This window comes from Salvelinus fontinalis, chromosome 26, assembly GCF_029448725.1.
Source record: "Salvelinus fontinalis isolate EN_2023a chromosome 26, ASM2944872v1, whole genome shotgun sequence".
NCBI classification, from domain to species: Eukaryota; Metazoa; Chordata; class Actinopteri; order Salmoniformes; family Salmonidae; genus Salvelinus; species Salvelinus fontinalis.
Window position 1 is genome coordinate 22,896,349 of NC_074690.1, and position 18,061 is coordinate 22,914,409.

The following is an 18,061-nucleotide window of genomic DNA, read 5'->3' on the forward strand; positions in this document are numbered from 1 at the left end:
GTGGCTTCGTAAGAAGCATTTCAAGGTCCTGGAGTGGCCTAGCCAGTCTCCAGATCTCAACCCCATAGAAAATCTTTGGAGGGAGTTGAAAGTCCATGTTGCCCAGCAACAGCCCCAAAAGATCACTGCTCTAGAGGAGATCTGCATGGAGGAATGGGCCAAAATACCAGCAACAGTGTGTGAAAACCTTGTGAAGACTTACAGAAAACGTTTGACCTCTGTCATTGCCAACAAAGGGTATATAACAAAGTATTGAGAAACTTTTGTTATTTAGTCAGCACAATTGGCGGCTGACTAAATACTTTTTTGCCCCACTGTATGACAAAGCTAGACAGGCCAGTCATTCACTTACATTCACCACTCTCAACGTCGACAGTCTCCTCTTTGTCATCCAGGGGTGAGTTCGCGAAGTCCTCCATCTCATCTTTAAAGGTCATGCGGAGAGGCTTGTACTCTGGGTCTTCATCCTCTCTGTACACACAAGAAAACGGGGATGAAAGAAAGAAAGAAGAGGGAGAAATTACTCTTCAAATTAAAAACAGAATGAAACAAAGGAGCAGGGAAAAGAGGGGAACACGGGAAAGATAATGGAAAGATGAGGGAGAAGGGAAGTTGGAATGAAAAGAAAAAAAGGTGGTGAGAGAGAAAAGATTAACAAATGGAGAGAGACAGGAGGTGGAAAAGAAGAGGAGGAGGAAAAAAGTGGTGGTGGTGAATATTGGCTAGTGTCTTACCCCTCCGGACCATCTGCCATCATGTCCGCCCCCCTCTGCTCTGCGGCGATGGCCTTGGCGTCGGGCATGCCCACCCGCTCCAAGAACCACAGCGCAGGGTCGGCACGCATCGAGTTATACTTCTCATAGCCTGGATAGACAGACAGGAAGACAGACAGGAAGAGAATGAGAGAAAATGGGTATGACAGTGATTGAATTACTGAGTTCTACTTTTCACATCGGGGGAGGAGGAGAGAGGGAGTGGGTAAGAGATTATTGAATTATTATGACTGGGAACCTACATGCACAGGAACAAGGCCTAGAACTAAGTCCAGTTTGAATGACAAGCCGTCAATCATGAAAGACACCGTAGCATCAATCATAAAAGATAACGAAATGCAATACAACGCCAGAAGGATCCACTTGCATACAGAGATAAAACTAAACCATTATGAAGTTCACAATCAGAATAAAACCCAACTGCCACCGTATCAAACGCAGCTGAAGAGGAGAGAAAAACAGAAAGCATGACCCCAGGGCCCAGATGCAGACAGAGGGCAGCGCCTGTTGGAGTGTGTGTCTGACTGGTTGTGTCAGTGGGTGTGTGGGGAAGAAAATCTGTGTCTAAGTGTGTGTGCAGCTTTGCCCAAGTGTGCCAGCGAACGAGAGAGATGCCCGTTGAAGTCGTCCAAGCAAAACAGATAAGAGCCTGCAGATCCTACTAAGCACGGCGGGTGGGAGGAGGGAGGGAGGAGGGAGGCACAGGCTGGACAACCGTGACAGTGAGCAGACCAGACCATCAGCCCCCCCCTCCCCCTCCCCAAAGCCCCCGGCAGAACATCACATTTCAATTAGGATTTATGCGGTGACACATTGTTCCTAACCGCCGCTGCGCCCCGAGCCAAGCGCTAATCATGAGGGGGTTTATAGGCCATCACTCTTCCCTCTTGCAGTCCTGGAGAGTGTGCGTGAGTGTTGTGTGAGACAGTGTGTGTGTACGTTGTGTGTGAGGCAGAGAGCAGCATCCTCCCCAGGCCTCCCAAGTGAATGAGGATTATGATTAACTATAGGCTAGCTGTATTGTATCCATGTGTGTTTGAGACAGCGCCCGTGTCTGTGTGTGTGTGTGTGCTCGTCAGGGCTGAGGCACAGGGTGGCAATTACAGAGAATAATGACAATTATCCCAAATTAATATTAATCACCATCAATATAATTACCACTTTTAAATCATTACAGCTTCTATCTTGTTTGGCACTGTAATACAATTCAAACGGTCCAATGTAAACCAGCTAGCTCATAGCTAGAAGAGATTAAACAGAAGTGCTTCAACCAACTGTGGTGGACAGAACACTGTCTAACCATGAAGTAGAACACGTCCACAACACCGACAGCCTCTTCTCGGGGGGCTGGACATGGCCACCAATCAATCACCTGATGTCTCACTGAGCCAGCTGTGCTCCGCGGTCGCTAAGGGAACACCAATCAAGCTGAAGAAGCCAGGGATGTGTTTGTGTATGTGTGTGTGAGAAGCGGAGGGGTTGGGCTTTACCGTGTTTGAAGACACCGATGAGCAGCGATTTGTCTGCCTTGCTGTCCCACCAATCGGCGGGCACCTCGGCGTGGAAAGGCTGCGGGATCCAGATATCCATTTCACTGTGGGCCCAAACCAAGGAGAGAGAGAGAGACAGGCGGAGAGACAGGCGGAGAGACAAGCGGAGAGACAAGCGGAGAGGAAAACGGATTAAAAGGGTCTAAAATCAACACGCAATCATTTAATCTGATGTGTGTCTAATGGGCCCCATTTCCAGGGGTCTGGGAAGAATTATGGTCATTAGACAATTCTGGAACATCTCGACAGAGGCCAAATGGCACCCTATTCACAATATTGTGCTATGACCAGAGCCAAAAGTAGTGCACTATATATGGAAAAGGGTGCCATTTGGGAAGTAGACCCATCTGGAAGGAGACATAGGCAGAAGAGGCCTAACACCATCACCCCTACCAGACTACTGTCCACAACACCATCACCCCTACCAGACTACTGTCCCCACCACCATCACCCCTACCAGACTACTGTCCACAACACCATCACCCCTACCAGACTACTGTCCACAACACCATCACCCCTACCAGACTACTGTCCCCACCACCATCACCCCTACCAGACTACTGTCCACAACACCATCAGCCCCACCAGACTACTGTCCCCACCACCATCACCCCTACCAGACTACTGTCCACAACACCATCAGCCCCACCTGACTACTGTCCACAACACCATCACCCCTACCAGACTACTGTCCACAACACCATCACCCCTACCAGACTACTGTCCACAACACCAGCACCACTACCAGACTACTGTCCCCACCACCATCACCCCTACCAGACTACTGTCCACAACACCATCACCCCCACCAGACTACTGTCCCCACCACCATCACCCCTACCAGACTACTGTCCACAACACCATCACCCCCACCAGACTACTGTCCACAACACCATCAGCCCTACCAGACTACTGTCCACAACACCATCACCCCTACCAGACTACTGTCCACAACACCATCACCACTACCAGACTACTGTCCACAACACCATCACCCCTACCAGACTACTGTCCACAACACCATCACCACTACCAGACTACTGTCCACAACACCATCACCCCTACCAGACTACTGTCCACAACACCATCAGCCCTACCAGACTACTGTCCACAACACCATCACCCCTACCAGACTACTGTCCACAACACCATCAGCCCTACCAAACTACTGTCCACAACACCATCACCACTACCAGACTACTGTCCACAACACCATCACCCCTACCAGACTACTGTCCACAACACCATCACCCCTACCAGACTACTGTCCACAACACCATCAGCCCTACCAGACTACTGTCCCCACCACCATCACCACTACCAGACTACTGTCCACAACACCATCACCACTACCAGACTACTGTCCACAACACCATCAGCCCTACCAGACTACTGTCCCCACCACCATCACCACTACCAGACTACTGTCCACATCACCATCACCCCTACCAGACTACTGTCCACAACACCATCACCCCTACCAGACTACTGTCCACAACACCATCAGCCCTACCAGACTACTGTCCCCAACACCATCACCCCTACCAGACTACTGTCCCCAACACCATCACCCCTACCAGACTACTGTCCCCACCACCATCACCCCTACCAGACTACTGTCCACAACACCATCACCCCTACCAGACTACTGTCCACAACACCATCACCACTACCAGACTACTGTCCACAACACCATCACCACTACCAGACTACTGTCCACAACACCATCACCACTACCAGACTACTGTCCACAACACCATCACCACTACCAGTCTACTGTCCACAACACCATCACCACTACCAGTCTACTGTCCACAACACCATCACCCCTACCAGACTACTGTCCACAACACCATCAGCACTACCAGACTACTGTCCACAACACCATCACCCCTACCAGACTACTGTCCCCACCACAATCACCACTACCAGACTACTGTCCACAACACCATCAGCACTACCAGACTACTGTCCACAACACCATCACCCCTACCAGACTACTGTCCACAACACCAGCACCACTACCAGACTACTGTCCACAACACCAGCACCACCATCACCACTGCCAGACTACTGCCCCCACCACCATCACCACTACCAGACTACTGTCCACAACACCATCAGCCCTACCAGACTACTGTCCCCACCACCATCACCCCTACCAGACTACTGTCCACAACACCATCACCCCTACCAGACTACTGTCCACAACACCATCAGCCCTACCAGACTACTGTCCCCACCACCATCACCCCTACCAGACTACTGTCCACAACACCATCACCCCTACCAGACTACTGTCCACAACACCATCAGCCCTACCAGACTACTGTCCCCACCACCATCACCCCTACCAGACTACTGTCCACATCACCATCACCCCTACCAGACTACTATCACCATCAGCCCTACCAGACTACTGTCCCCAACACCATCACCCCTACCAGACTACTGTCCACAACACCATCACCCCTACCAGACTACTGTCCCCACCACCATCACCCCTACCAGACTACTGTCCCCACCACCATCACCCCTACCAGACTACTGCCCCCACCACCATCACCCCTACCAGACTACTGTCCCCAACACCATCACCCCTACCAGACTACTGTCCCCAACACCATCACCCCTACCAGACTACTGTCCCCACCACCATCACCCCTACCAGACTACTGTCCACAACACCATCAGCCCTACCAGACTACTGTCCCCACCACCATCACCCCTACCAGACTACTGTCCACAACACCATCACCCCTACCAGACTACTGTCCCCACCACCATCACCACTACCAGACTACTGTCCCCACCACCATCACCATCACCCCTACCAGACTACTGTCCCCAACACCATCACCCCTACCAGACTACTGTCCACAACACCATCACCCCTACCAGACTACTGTCCACAACACCATCACCCCTACCAGACTACTGTCCACAACACCATCACCCCTACCAGGCTACTGTCCACAACACCATCAGCCCCACCAGACTACTGTCCCCACCACCATCACCCCTACCAGACTACTGTCCACAACACCATCAGCCCCACCCGACTACTGTCCACAACACCATCACCCCTACCAGACTACTGTCCACAACACCATCATCCCTACCAGACTACTGTCCACAACACCATCACCCCTACCAGACTACTGTCCCCACCACCATCACCCCTACCAGACTACTGTCCACAACACCATCAGCCCCACCCGACTACTGTCCACAACACCATCACCCCTACCAGACTACTGTCCACAACACCATCACCCCTACCAGACTACTGTCCACAACACCATCACCCCTACCAGACTACTGTCCACAACACCATCACCCCTACCAGACTACTGTCCACAACACCATCACCCCTACCAGACTACTGTCCACAACACCATCACCCCTACCAGACTACTGTCCACAACACCATCACCCCTACCAGACTACTGTCCACAACACCATCAGCCCCACCCGACTACTGTCCACAACACCATCACCCCTACCAGACTACTGTCCACAACACCATCACCCCTACCAGACTACTGTCCACAACACCATCACCCCTACCAGACTACTGTCCACAACACCATCACCCCTACCAGACTACTGTCCACACCACCATCACCCCTACCAGACTACTGTCCACACCACCATCACCCCTACCAGACTACTGTCCACACCACCATCACCCCTACCAGACTACTGTCCACACCACCATCACCCCTACCAGACTACTGTCCACAACACCATCACCCCTACCAGACTACTGTCCACAACACCATCACCCCTACCAGACTACTGTCCACAACACCATCACCCCTACCAGACTACTGCCCCCACCACCATCACCCCTACCAGACTAATGTCCACAACACCATCACCCCTACCAGACTAGTGTCCACAACACCATCACCACTACCAGACTACTGTCCACAACACCATCCCCCCTACCAGACTACTGTCCACAACACCATCACCCCTACCAGACTACTGTCCACAACACCATCACCCCTACCAGACTACTGTCCACAACACCATCACCCCTACCAGACTACTGTCCACAACACCATCACCCCTACCAGACTACTGTCCACAACACCATCACCACTACCAGACTACTGTCCCCACCACAATCACCACTACCAGACTGTCCCCACCACAATCACCACTAACAGACTGTCCACACCACCAGACTACTGTCCTGATGCCCGCAATACAGACATGCTGGCTGGCACATGCACACACACACCTTCATCAACTGGCACATTTATAGGCGTACACAGACGCACGCACACACACACTCTTAGTCACTAACTAGCTGGCACATACACACTACATGACCAAAGGTATGTGGACACCTGCTCATTGAACATCTCATTCCAAAATCATTAATATGGAGTTGGTCGCCCCCTTTGCTGCTATAACAGCCTCCACTCTTCTGGGAAGACTTTCCACTAGATGTTTGAATATTTCTGCGGGGACTTGCTTCCATTCAGCCACAAGAGCATTGGCGAGGTCGGGCACTGATGTTGGGCGATTAGGCCTGGCTCGCAGTCAGCATTGCAATTCATCCCAAAGATGTTTGATGGGTTGAGGTCAGGGCTCTGTGCCGGCCAGTCAAGTTCTTCCACACGATCTCGACAAACCATTTCTGTATGGACCTCGCTTTGTGCATCAGGGCATTGTCATGCTGAAACAAGAAAGGTCCTTCCCCAAACTGTTGCCACAAAGTTGGAAGCACAGAATCGTCTAGAATGTCATTGTATGCTGTAGAATTAAGATTTCCCTTCACTGGAACTAAGGGGCCCAAACCATGAAAAACAGCTCCAGACCATTATTCCTGCTCCAACAAACTTTAAAGTTGGCACTATGCATTCAGGCAGGTAGCATTCTCCTGGCATCCACCAAACCCAGATTCGTCTGTCGGACTGCCAGATGGTGAAGCCAGATGGTGAATCACTTCAGAGAACGTGTTTCTACTGCTCCAGTCCAATGGCGGCGCGCTTTACAACACTCCAGCCGACGCTTGGCGTTGTCATGGTGATCTTAGGCTTGTGTGTGTTTGCTCAGCCATGGAAAACCATTTCATGAAACTCCTGACGAACAGTTCTTGTGCTGACGTTGCTTCCAGAGGCAGTTTGGAACTCGGTAGTGAGTGTTGCAATCGAGGACAGTATATTTTCACGCGCTGCGCGCTTCAGCGGTCCCGTTCTGTGAGCTTCTGTGGCCTACCAACTTCACATCTGAGCCGTTGTTGCTCCTAGACGTTTCAACTTCACAATAACAACACTTACAGTTGACCAGGGCAGCTCTAGCAGTCGAGAAATTTTACAAACTTACTTATTGGAAAGGTGGCATCCTATGACAGTGCCACGTTGAAAGTCACTATGCTCTTCAGTAAGGCCATTCTAATGCCAATGTTTGTCTATGGAGATCTCATGGCTGTGTGCTCAATTTTATACATGTGTCAGCAATGGGTGTGGCTGAAACAATTTGAAGGGGTGTCCACATACTTTTGTATGTATAGTGTATATGCGCGATTACACACTAACTGGCACACATATGCATGCACACACAATAACAGCATTTTATTCAGCGTAGTATTCAGCGAAGAGCCTCAGATGCCATCAATACAGAGCACACGTTTCTGCATTATACATGCATGCACATCTGGGTGAGAGGCGGAACGAGGGGATGGAAGAGGGAGAGAGGGAAGATCAAGCAGGCAGGGGCACGGTGTTGGAGGGAGAGATGAAGAGATGGAGGAGCATGGATGCAAACCTTGAGTCTGTTCCCTCTAGGATCCTGTCGGCGTGGTCACCGATGACTTCCTGTCGCAGATAGTAGAGCATACGGACCCTCAGTAGAACTCTGTGGGAGGGAGAGAGAGGGGAAAGAGGGGGAGGAGAGAGAGAGAGGAAAGAGAAAGAGGAAAGGGGGGGGATATATATAGAGAGAGATTGGAGGGAGAAAGAAAATGATACGGAGGAAAGAGTGAGTGTTTAACTCTGGTTCGTGCACGTTTGCCAGCAGCAGTAGCTGGGTAGAGCGACAGTAGTGGCTCTTTGGCAAGAACCCCTGCCCATCCATCATGCTGCCAGGCCTGATTAGCCACGCTGCGCACCAGCCCCCGCGCCTGACAGATGGCACCACATAATCACCCCTGTGTGTGCCGCCTTTCACCCGCATCCAACAGGTCTGCCTGGCACCTGGCCTGGCGCCAGCCTCGGCCCCCAAAACCTGGCCGTCGCAAAATCTCCCCAACAACAGCAGAGTAGAAAGAAGAAGAGCGGAGAGGAGAAAAGTTGTGACCAAGAAAGGAGGAGGAGGAGTAAATAGTACACTGCCTAGAACTAAAAAGACTGAAGTGAAACGTGTGTTGGTGTCTGTCACTAGCAGCTCATGGGAAATAGGATTACTGGGGACTGTGTTCTAAATGAAACCTCCATGAAACCTCCTTGGCCTATCCATGTGTGGAAACTTGGGCGTTTTGTGTTTGGTTTGAGGTTCGAGGTCAAAGGGCTGACAAAAGGCTCACTTGTTCTTGTGGCGCTTGAACGACATTGTTGGGGTTAGAGGTCAGGATTTGGGGTTAAAGGTCAGTTGTGACTTACTTGTTACAGTGGTGTTTGAGGTGTCTCTTGTAGCTGTCCTCCTGCAGTAGCAGGTCAGGGTTACAGCTGGCCAGCCACTCTGCCCTGGGGAGCTGGGGGGGGGCAGGCGGGGCTGGTTTCCCCTTCTTCCCCTTACGACCCCGCGGTACTGGAGTAGACAGACCTACAGGAGAGGGGGGAGTATAACAATGGGCAGACAAGTCATCTCTTTAAACAAGAGACATGGGTTGGACAAGTCTAGTATCAGCAAAGACTTGATTATTTATTTAAACAATTTGAAACGGCTATTTGCAAACTATAATTGAAAACAATAGCAACTAATTGGGCCAATTGGAGTCCATGTTTTTTAGCGTTGGCTTCTGAGTGAAACCAATGAGGATTAAGGTCAAACAAGTCAAGGAAGTTCAGAATCGGAACCAGACCGTCACAATGTTAGCGTAAGGTCAGGTCAGGAGTCGTGGGGAGGTGGGCTTGAGTGAGGGAAGGACTTAAGTGGTGGGACTGTGAAAAATCCTATGGAATTCAATGGATGTTTATTCACTCTACTCCTACAAGTGGTTATTGGGAGCAGTTCATCAGGGTGTTACTGAGTGGAAATTGTGTGTTTGTTATGTTGTAGCTAAGCTATGGTTGTGCTGCGGTAGGAGTGTGTAGGGATACATACCGGAGTGGTTGGTGAGTGTGCGGCTCTGTCCGTCCTCAGATGGCGTGATGAGGTCCCAGATGAAGCACTTGATGTTCTCGTCGCCACGGTAGTGCAGCAGGCAGTAGGCCAGCAGGGCGCGGCAGATGGTCTCCACGTCTTGCTCCTGCAGGGGCCGCTTGAAACGCCCACGGGACAGGATGTCTCCCCAGCGACCCCACCTAGCAGGGAGGAGAGAGAGGGATGAGAGAGAGAGGGGAATTTAGTCTGAAGTATTATCATTTATCCCGATGATTGTCATTTACAGTCTCGGGCTGGGAGGTTTCATATTGTTACATCCCTCCCCATCCACTACAGTAAATGAAGAGAGGAGGGGGTAGGTGTGGATGGGGCTGTGTTATGTCTGACTCTCTGAACTTCAACCACGGTGCAATGTCACACCGCGATCTGATTCCGTGACAGTTCGTTCATGACTGCACACTCAACTGACATCACATCTCCCTACTGTGGGAGATCAAGAGTAGAACACCAACAAGTGACAACCGACCGAAGACTCGTCTCTCCCTAAATGCTTTTACACAACGGTGAGATAACCCTAGTTGGCATGCAACCCACCAACACCTAAATTTGAGTACAATCAATTTGACTTTGTGTGTGTTTGTGGGTCGATGGAGACTAGGCCTGGGTTAGTGAGGGGGATAGAGAGAGAATCAACGGCAGCAGCATCAGTTGAGGGGGAAGAGTCCTCAGATGTGATGGCTCTATAATTTGCCCTATAGCCCAGGGGTCTAGACAGTAGTCGAGTCGGTCGGATTGTGAAAAACAACCCCACCGCTGGTCAGACGTGGTTGGTGCGTGCAGCCAGCCGTAATCTGTCACTGTAGAAGGCAGTCGGGCACGGTGACTAATAGTGTGGGTGTGTGTGTCGGGTCACTGTGCATGTGTGTGATTGGCTCACTGTGCGGGTGTGTGTGATTGGTTCACTGTGCGGGTGTTGGGTCATATTAGGAGTGCATGCAAGATGGATCTGGGCTCGTGTGTGTGCAAGTACGCAGGCATGTTTAATGGTCCCATGTGTGTCGGAGCCTCAGATTGCTGTGTATGTTAAATGACCATACATGTGAGTGGACAAGCATTAGCACTCTGTGACCATTATTTCCCCCCAGACCACTGCAGCATGTGTTTAGCCACTGAGGCAAGCACACATCCTCAACCTCATCATACTTCAAGGACCTGGCAGCCGATAAACCAGACAGGATATGACATCTCTCAGGTAAACTTCCTGAGCGAGAAGATGTAGATATGGTAATATCCCTCTGGTAGGCTTGTGGCAGTGTCTGACATTTCTTACATCCCCTGCAGTCTCAGGAGTCTAGCGGTAGATATTGGAATGGGCACGTCTCCATACCAAATTTACCACTATGGAAAAATCAAGTCGATCGCCTAGTCTGTCAAGACTGCAAAATGGATAGTTAACCAAATCATTAAAAACCTACTAAATTCGCTCAGGTCTACGAGGGGTATGTAGTAGAGGTGTGCCAACCTGCCCATACTCTTGATCGTATCCGTAAATTGACAGTCGGATTGGATGATACTAGTGATGATCAGAATGTGCATCAGCGGTTGATCTTTTCCCTACCCTCTCCCCACTAGTTAGATATTATGCACATTGATAGCTTGCTATCATAGTATTAGGCTAGCAGGAGGCAGCAGCAATCTAAATGATCAAACCGAAAGAGAAGTGATTGGGTCAAATTTTTAAACAAGCGAGTGGACACAGAAATACAGCTCCAATCAAAGCAGCAGGATCAGCGTACAGCCCGCCTTTCTATTTACTAACAGATAAACTAGCCAGTTGAGTTTAGACTACGTAGCACTTCGCACTTGATTGAAATATGTAAGTTGGCACCCATAAACAAAAGTTTTAGATCACAGACAATTACAAAAAAAAAAAACTCTTGCTCATATCCTTTACGATACCCGTTTTGTCCGACTTCTCGGCACGCCCCTAGTATCTAGAGTTACACTTCCAAAAGGGCCAGGGTTTAGAGAACAGTCAACCTTTCTGAAAGAGATGTCCACTCACCCATAAACCAGCAGGTTCTTCTCCACCCTGAAGCATTCGCTGCGGGGGTACCCGTGAGCTCGGTCCTGGGGCCGCCTGGGTTTGGTCAAGGGCTTCTCGTTCTCGCCGTCACTTTCCAGCTCGGAGAACTCGGCCAATTCGTCCTCCTTCATCGAGCTGTAGTGGCGTGTCTGCTTCCGCACCCTCGGAGTGTCGATCACAAGGGTGTTCTTGGAGAAAAAAAATATGTGTCAAAACCCCTAATCACACTTTCCTCTCCTCCATCTCCCAAGTGTTAAAATGCTCAAAAACCCCTAATCACACTTTCCTCTCCTCCATCTCCCAAGTGTTAAAATGCTCAAAAACCCCTAATCACACTTTCCTCCATCTCCCAAGTGTTAAAATGCTCAAAAACCCCTAATCACACTTTCCTCTCCTCCATCTCCCAAGTGTTAAAATGCTCAAAAAACCCCTAATCACACTTTCCTCTCCTCCATCTCCCAAGTATTAAAATGCTCAAAAACCCCTAATCACACTTTCCTCTCCTCCATCTCCCAAGTGTTAAAATGCTCAAAAAACCCTAATCACACTTTCCTCTCCTCCATCTCCCAAGTGTTAAAATGCTCAAAAAAGGGTAGCATGTTGTTTTTTATTATTGACCTCATTAGCATAGTTTCCCTGCTATGCTCAATATAGCTATAAAAAAAACAGCTGACGTGTCTGTTTATGCGGCTGGATTAAGTGCTATACCCCAGGGCCCTTGAGGAGAGGGAGCGACGTAGGGTAGAGGAGAGGAGAGAAAAGGACTTGCTTTAGACTGACTAAGTGATGTCTCTGTTCCCCTCCGGAGGCAGCATAAGCTGCTTAATGCCTCTGGGTCCACTGAAGAGGGGAACGCAGGGTAATTAAAGAATATAAAGAGATTCCCACGGCCACCATTTTAAATTAGCTCGCCGTAGCCCAGTTATGACTGGGGCTCCACACATGGCTAGCCTGGGGTAATAAGACAAATTAATTAACGCTTTAGATTTGCGTATGAGGGAGAGAATACCACTGACCTCCGATATTGTAATGTGGCGTCTACAGGGAGGGGAAATGCTGGTTAAGAGCGTTGGGCCAGTAACTGAAAGGTTGCTGGTTTCAAATCCTGAGCCGACAAGGTGAAATAATCTGCCGTTCTGCCCATTAGCAAGGCAGTTAACCCCCTAAAGTCGATGTCCGTGCGGAAATCTAATTAGATTAATACAAAAATCTATTTAAGTTAGATGTTTTTTTTGTTGCATTGGATGAATATTATTTATCGGCTTTTCTATTGATTTATTTTATCAGACAAAAGCCGGCTATTACCGGCTAATGGAAACCCTTGCCTCGGCTACATCTTGATTTACCCAGTTTTTCAATCAAGATTAACCATTTAAATAAATTACCACCATTATGTGGTTGTAGTTATATTGGTAAAAACAAAATTCAAATTGATTGTAAACTCAGAAAAAAAAGAAACGTCCTCTCACTGTCAACTGCGTTTATTATCAGCAAACTTGTGACTAACAAATGGAATAATGTGTCCCTGAACAAAGGGGGGGGGGGGGTCAAAATCAAAAGTAACAGTCAGTATCTGGTGTGGCCACCAGCTGCATTAAGTTATGCTGTGCATCTGCTCATGGACTGCACCAGATTTGCCAGTTCTTGTTGTGAGATGTTACCCCACACTTCCACCAAGGCACCTGCAAGTTCCCGGACATTTCTGGGGGGGGGGGGATCCTAACAGGACCCAGACATGCTCAATCCGGGCTCTTCGCTGGCCATGGCAGAACACTGACATTCCTGTCTTGCAGGAAATCACGCACAGAACGAGCAGTATGGCTGGTGATATTGTCATGCTGGAGGGTCATATCAGGATGAGCCTGCAGGAAGGGTACCACATGAGGGAGGAGGATGTCTTCCCTAACGCACAGCGTTGAGATTGCCTGCAATGACAACAAGCTCATCCCGATGATGCTGTGACACACTGCCCCAGACCATGACAGACCCTCCACCTCCAAATCGATCCCGCTCCAGAGTACAGGCCTCGGTGTAACGTTCATTCCTTCGATGATAAATGCGAATCCAACTATCACCCCTGGTGAGACAAAACTGCGACTCGTCAGTGAAGAGCACTTTTTGTCAGTCCTGTCTGGTCCAGCGACGGTGGGTTTGTGCCCATAGGCGACGTTGTTGCCGGTGATGTCTGGTGAGGACCTGCCTTACAACAGGCCTACAAGACCACAGTCCAGCCTTTCTCAGCCTATTGCGGACAGTCTGAGCACTCTTTAGTGTCCTAAGTTTTCATAACTGTGACCTTAATTACCTACCGTCTGTAAGCTGTTAGTGTCTAAACGACCGTTCTACAGGTGCATGTTCATTAATTGTTTATGGTTCATTGAACAAGCATGGGAAACAGTGCTTAAACCCTTTACAATGAAGATCTGTGAAGTTATTTGAATTTTTAAGAATTATCTTTGAAAGACAGGGTCCTGAAAAGGGAGGTTTCTTTTTTTGCTGAGTATATAATTGATTTATTAATGCATATATGGATGTCTCTGAAAAACATTGACGTAAAAAAATTCAAATGTAATGATATTGACCTCAAAAGATACCCAAAGATTAAACAGAGCAGTAGCTAAGTTTATCTGTCTGGATCAAGTGCCACTGTGACTTTGGCTAATTAGCCTTCTTGTTTTTGCCTTGGTATCATTTTGGAATAGAGTATCTTGATGGTATCTAATATCGTGATATTAAACCTGGTATTGGTATCAAAGTCAAAATGCTGGTATCGTGATAGATAACACTACCAGTTACAGTTCAACCCTCAGCATTTTTTTTTTGCATTCCTTGGGAGACAAATACTGACCAAGCCAAGTCTTTGCCCCTTAGGTCATCCCTGTTACACTACATTTCCCACAAAGCTCACTCGTCCATTGATGGCTTCCATGTCGAGCTCTGCCTTCTTGGCCCACTTCTGCCAGAAGTCCGGGTCCTCCAGGGAAATGTCCGTCCTGTTCCCAGCAGCCACAAAACTCGCCTGGGGAGAAGGGTAAAAGAAGAAATGGTCCCAACGGTGAATCTCGTGAATGCATTTTCTCCGCCTTTCTTTTCCAACTACGCTTTTGATCTCAAATAAGTGCAGCTGGGTTGGTCACTGGAACAAGCTCCCACTGACACTGCAATATTCTGAAAGAGCCTGACTCTCTACTGGTAATGAGCATAGAAATAGAATTACTAGAATGAGCCATCAGTACACCTGATTGACTTGAATGGGAAATCTGTTATAGTAATTCAATTCCTATGTTACTGACCACTAAAATGGAGGAACACGCTACAAAAAGGGTGCTAAGAACACATGGGAGACAGCGTATTGAAGCTACCTTGGCAAAGGTGGACCCCTTGCCCTCGGACTCAATGGTGATGGTCTGGGTTCGTCTCAGGAGGATCTGGTCAATGTCCTCTTCGCAGAACTTCGAGCCCTCGTCCTCCTCGTCCATCAGAGCTCCGTAGGCTCCTTTACGGAGGAGGTCCTCCACCTCCTTCTTAGACAGCTGTGGAACCTGAGGTGGTGGAGCACATTTGATGGTTTAGACTACTGAGCTCAGCGTATCAACAATATTAATATCAACCTTTATTAAGACAATTAGGTATGGTTGAGAAGAACCTCTCTTCACAAAGGCAGGTGAGCAATCTGTTTTAGAGATGTATTCAACAGGGGCGCACACAGAACGTCAAAAAACAATACTAACATGTCCCCAAGCCTGGTCTTACTAATTAACTGTGCGTGTGTTTGTGTGTCTTACCCCGTTGGCTGCGTTTTCTCGGCCACTCATGGACTGCAGCACAGCCTTGTCGAGGCCCAGCTTGAGGCTGGCCTTGTCAAACATCTCCCTCTCATAGGAGTTCCTGGTGATCAGCCTGTAGATCTTCACTGCCTTGCTCTGGCCAATCCTGTGGCATCTGGCTTGCGCCTGAGCGAGGGAGAGGAAAAGAGAGCGAGAGATATGGAGAAAAAAACTTGCTTAGATTGAGTAAAGCATAGACCAACTGACAACAAAGTCATGTAATGGTGTACCAGTGGTGTGATAACATTGTTTCCTGTTTTTCTTGTTTTATGAGTTTCTATGAACCTGTGTACTGCGTTTTGACATGTGTCTCGACTATCTTAACAGGACTGTCTTCTTTCAAAGTTTACTGAAGTAGCACTGTATTTACCTGTGTAGTAGTGACCACAGTATTCCATAAATTGCATCTTCAACTTGAGTACTTAACAAAGTGGTAACGCTCTATTTGCAAGCCCAGCCCACTCACCTGTAAGTCATTCTGGGGGTTCCAATCCGAGTCAAAGATGATGCAGGTGTCGGCAGCGGTCAGGTTGATGCCCAGGCCTCCAGCCCGGGTACACAGCAGGAAGACAAAGCGGTCAGAGTCCGGACGAGAGAAGCGGTCAATCGCAGCCTGCCGGAGGTTACCCCTCACACGGCCATCGATACGCTCATACGGGTACCTGGTCGGATGGAGACAGTCATAGTCAGCTTTATCAACATTCAACACAATCATAAAAAACAACCCACATTTCTGACTTTGTCATTGACGTGCTCGCACAGATGACTAGTAAAATACATTACATTTATATATAGTATGAATCTGGCACACAGGGCCCCAGTTTCAGTCCCCCGGGTTAGGTAAGAGTGGAATGGAAGAGAAAATCTGGGAGAGAACATAAAAGGGGTACTTCAAATCAAATCTTCAGGGGTAAAAGATCAGATCTGTACCGTTTCTGGATGAGGTAGTCCTCCAGGATGTCCAGGCAGCGCACCATCTGGGAGAAGACGAGGACCCTGTGTCCCCCGGCCTTCAGCTTGGGCAGCAGCTTGTCGATCAGCACCAGCTTGCCCGCTGCCTGGATCATGGCCTGTAGGTGGAATTGGGGCATCTCGGCATGGTGGTTCTCACGGAAGTCGTCCAGGATCTTCTCCTCTGCACCTAGAACATCATAAAACAAACGGCCATGCATCAAAATCATTCAAAGCAGTGAGACTAAACCCAGCAAGTTCACAAACCAACCCAAGTACTAACACAGGTTAGGGCACGTCCTGTGCCCCACCCAAGACAAATCAACACTCAGAGCATCCAAAATAAACATTTTAAGCCAAAAGACTGAGTGAGGACTATGTTAGTGTGTGTTAAGCCTTCCGCATGCTTCAGTTGGCACTTAGCTAAACCTGAACGAATGTGTTCACATACTCCCTTAGAAGATCTTCGCTTGAAAAATGTGAGAGAAAAAAAGCAGCAATAGTACCGTTTGTCCATCTTGGAGATGCCGTAGCCAGTATAAACGACCTCAAAATAGTCAGAATTCATCTAAGATAACTCAAGAAAACTGTCATTCATTTAAACTTGTTTGTCGAGGAGATCTTAGACCAATCACCAACGAAGGGACGTAGACTTCGAGAAAAAAATGTAGCGTGCATGAACAGCTGAAAAAACCTTTGCCGAAGACCAAAACGTCACAAAATGTTGTCATAATATATGCATAAATTGTTCCGGATGGGAAGCATGCGGACGCCTTTCGTGTGCGTGTTCCGTACCATTGATGAGGTAGGGGTGGTTGCAGCACTTCCTCAGCTCCATCATGGTGTTGAGCAGGTTGGGGACCTGTGCACCTCCGCCTCCCCATGCGCCACCTCCTCCTCCCGGTCCTCCTTTAGACAGAAAGGAGAAGTTCTTCTCCAGGATGGCCCTGTAGTACTTCTTCTGGATGTTGGTCAGCTCCACCTGAGAACAGGAGATGGGAACAAAATCAGTTAGGTAAACTCAGTGGAGAGAAATGACATCAGTTAGGTAAACTCAGTGGAGAGAAATGACATCATTTGACCATGAGGAGCACACACACAAAGTCAAACACCTCAATGATGGTCTCCTCCTTGGGAGCCAGGTTCTTCTCCACGTCCTCCTTGAGACGTCGCAGCATCATGGGCTTCAGGATGGCCTGCAGCTTCTGGACCTGCTCCTCAGTCTTGAGGTCTCCAAACTCCTGCATGAAGGTGTTCTCCGAGGGGAAGCGTTCCGGTTCCAGGAAGTTGAGCAGACTGAAGAGCTCCTCCACCGTGTTCTGCAGGGGCGTCCCGGTCAGCAGCACCTTGTGCTCCTTTACAGAGGGAGAGGAAGACGTGGTTTTTACTATACTTAGGTCCTTCCAGTACGTCATTATATATGTTTTTTTATTACTCCTGTGATAGGAGAGGACAAAGGGGGAAACGTCCCATTGATGTCCATAAAATATGAGCATTTTATCAATAACTATTGCTTATTTTCCAACAGGTTCAATGGCAAGTCTTCCAAAAAAACAGGAGAAATGGAACAACTAGACATCTCTCCATGTCAAC

General features: G+C 48.8%; 1 protein-coding gene across 2 annotated transcripts in view; it reads right to left on the bottom strand.

Annotated features, from left to right (window-relative positions):
* Positions 1-18,061, bottom strand: part of LOC129823949 (chromodomain-helicase-DNA-binding protein 7-like) — a 129,133-nt gene that overhangs the window by 13,441 nt on the left and 97,631 nt on the right. For both annotated transcript variants that reach the window (XM_055883089.1, XM_055883090.1), the window contains exons 14-27: positions 17,581-17,823; positions 17,264-17,450; positions 16,448-16,658; positions 15,984-16,179; positions 15,476-15,643; positions 15,053-15,232; positions 14,599-14,709; positions 11,670-11,878; positions 9,605-9,804; positions 8,941-9,103; positions 8,108-8,197; positions 2,264-2,367; positions 735-864; positions 353-471 (exon numbers count right to left, since the gene is read on the bottom strand). In XM_055883089.1, coding sequence (XP_055739064.1) covers positions 353-471; positions 735-864; positions 2,264-2,367; positions 8,108-8,197; positions 8,941-9,103; positions 9,605-9,804; positions 11,670-11,878; positions 14,599-14,709; positions 15,053-15,232; positions 15,476-15,643; positions 15,984-16,179; positions 16,448-16,658; positions 17,264-17,450; positions 17,581-17,823 — 2,311 coding nt within the window. The remainder of the gene's footprint in view (positions 1-352; positions 472-734; positions 865-2,263; positions 2,368-8,107; positions 8,198-8,940; positions 9,104-9,604; positions 9,805-11,669; positions 11,879-14,598; positions 14,710-15,052; positions 15,233-15,475; positions 15,644-15,983; positions 16,180-16,447; positions 16,659-17,263; positions 17,451-17,580; positions 17,824-18,061) is intronic.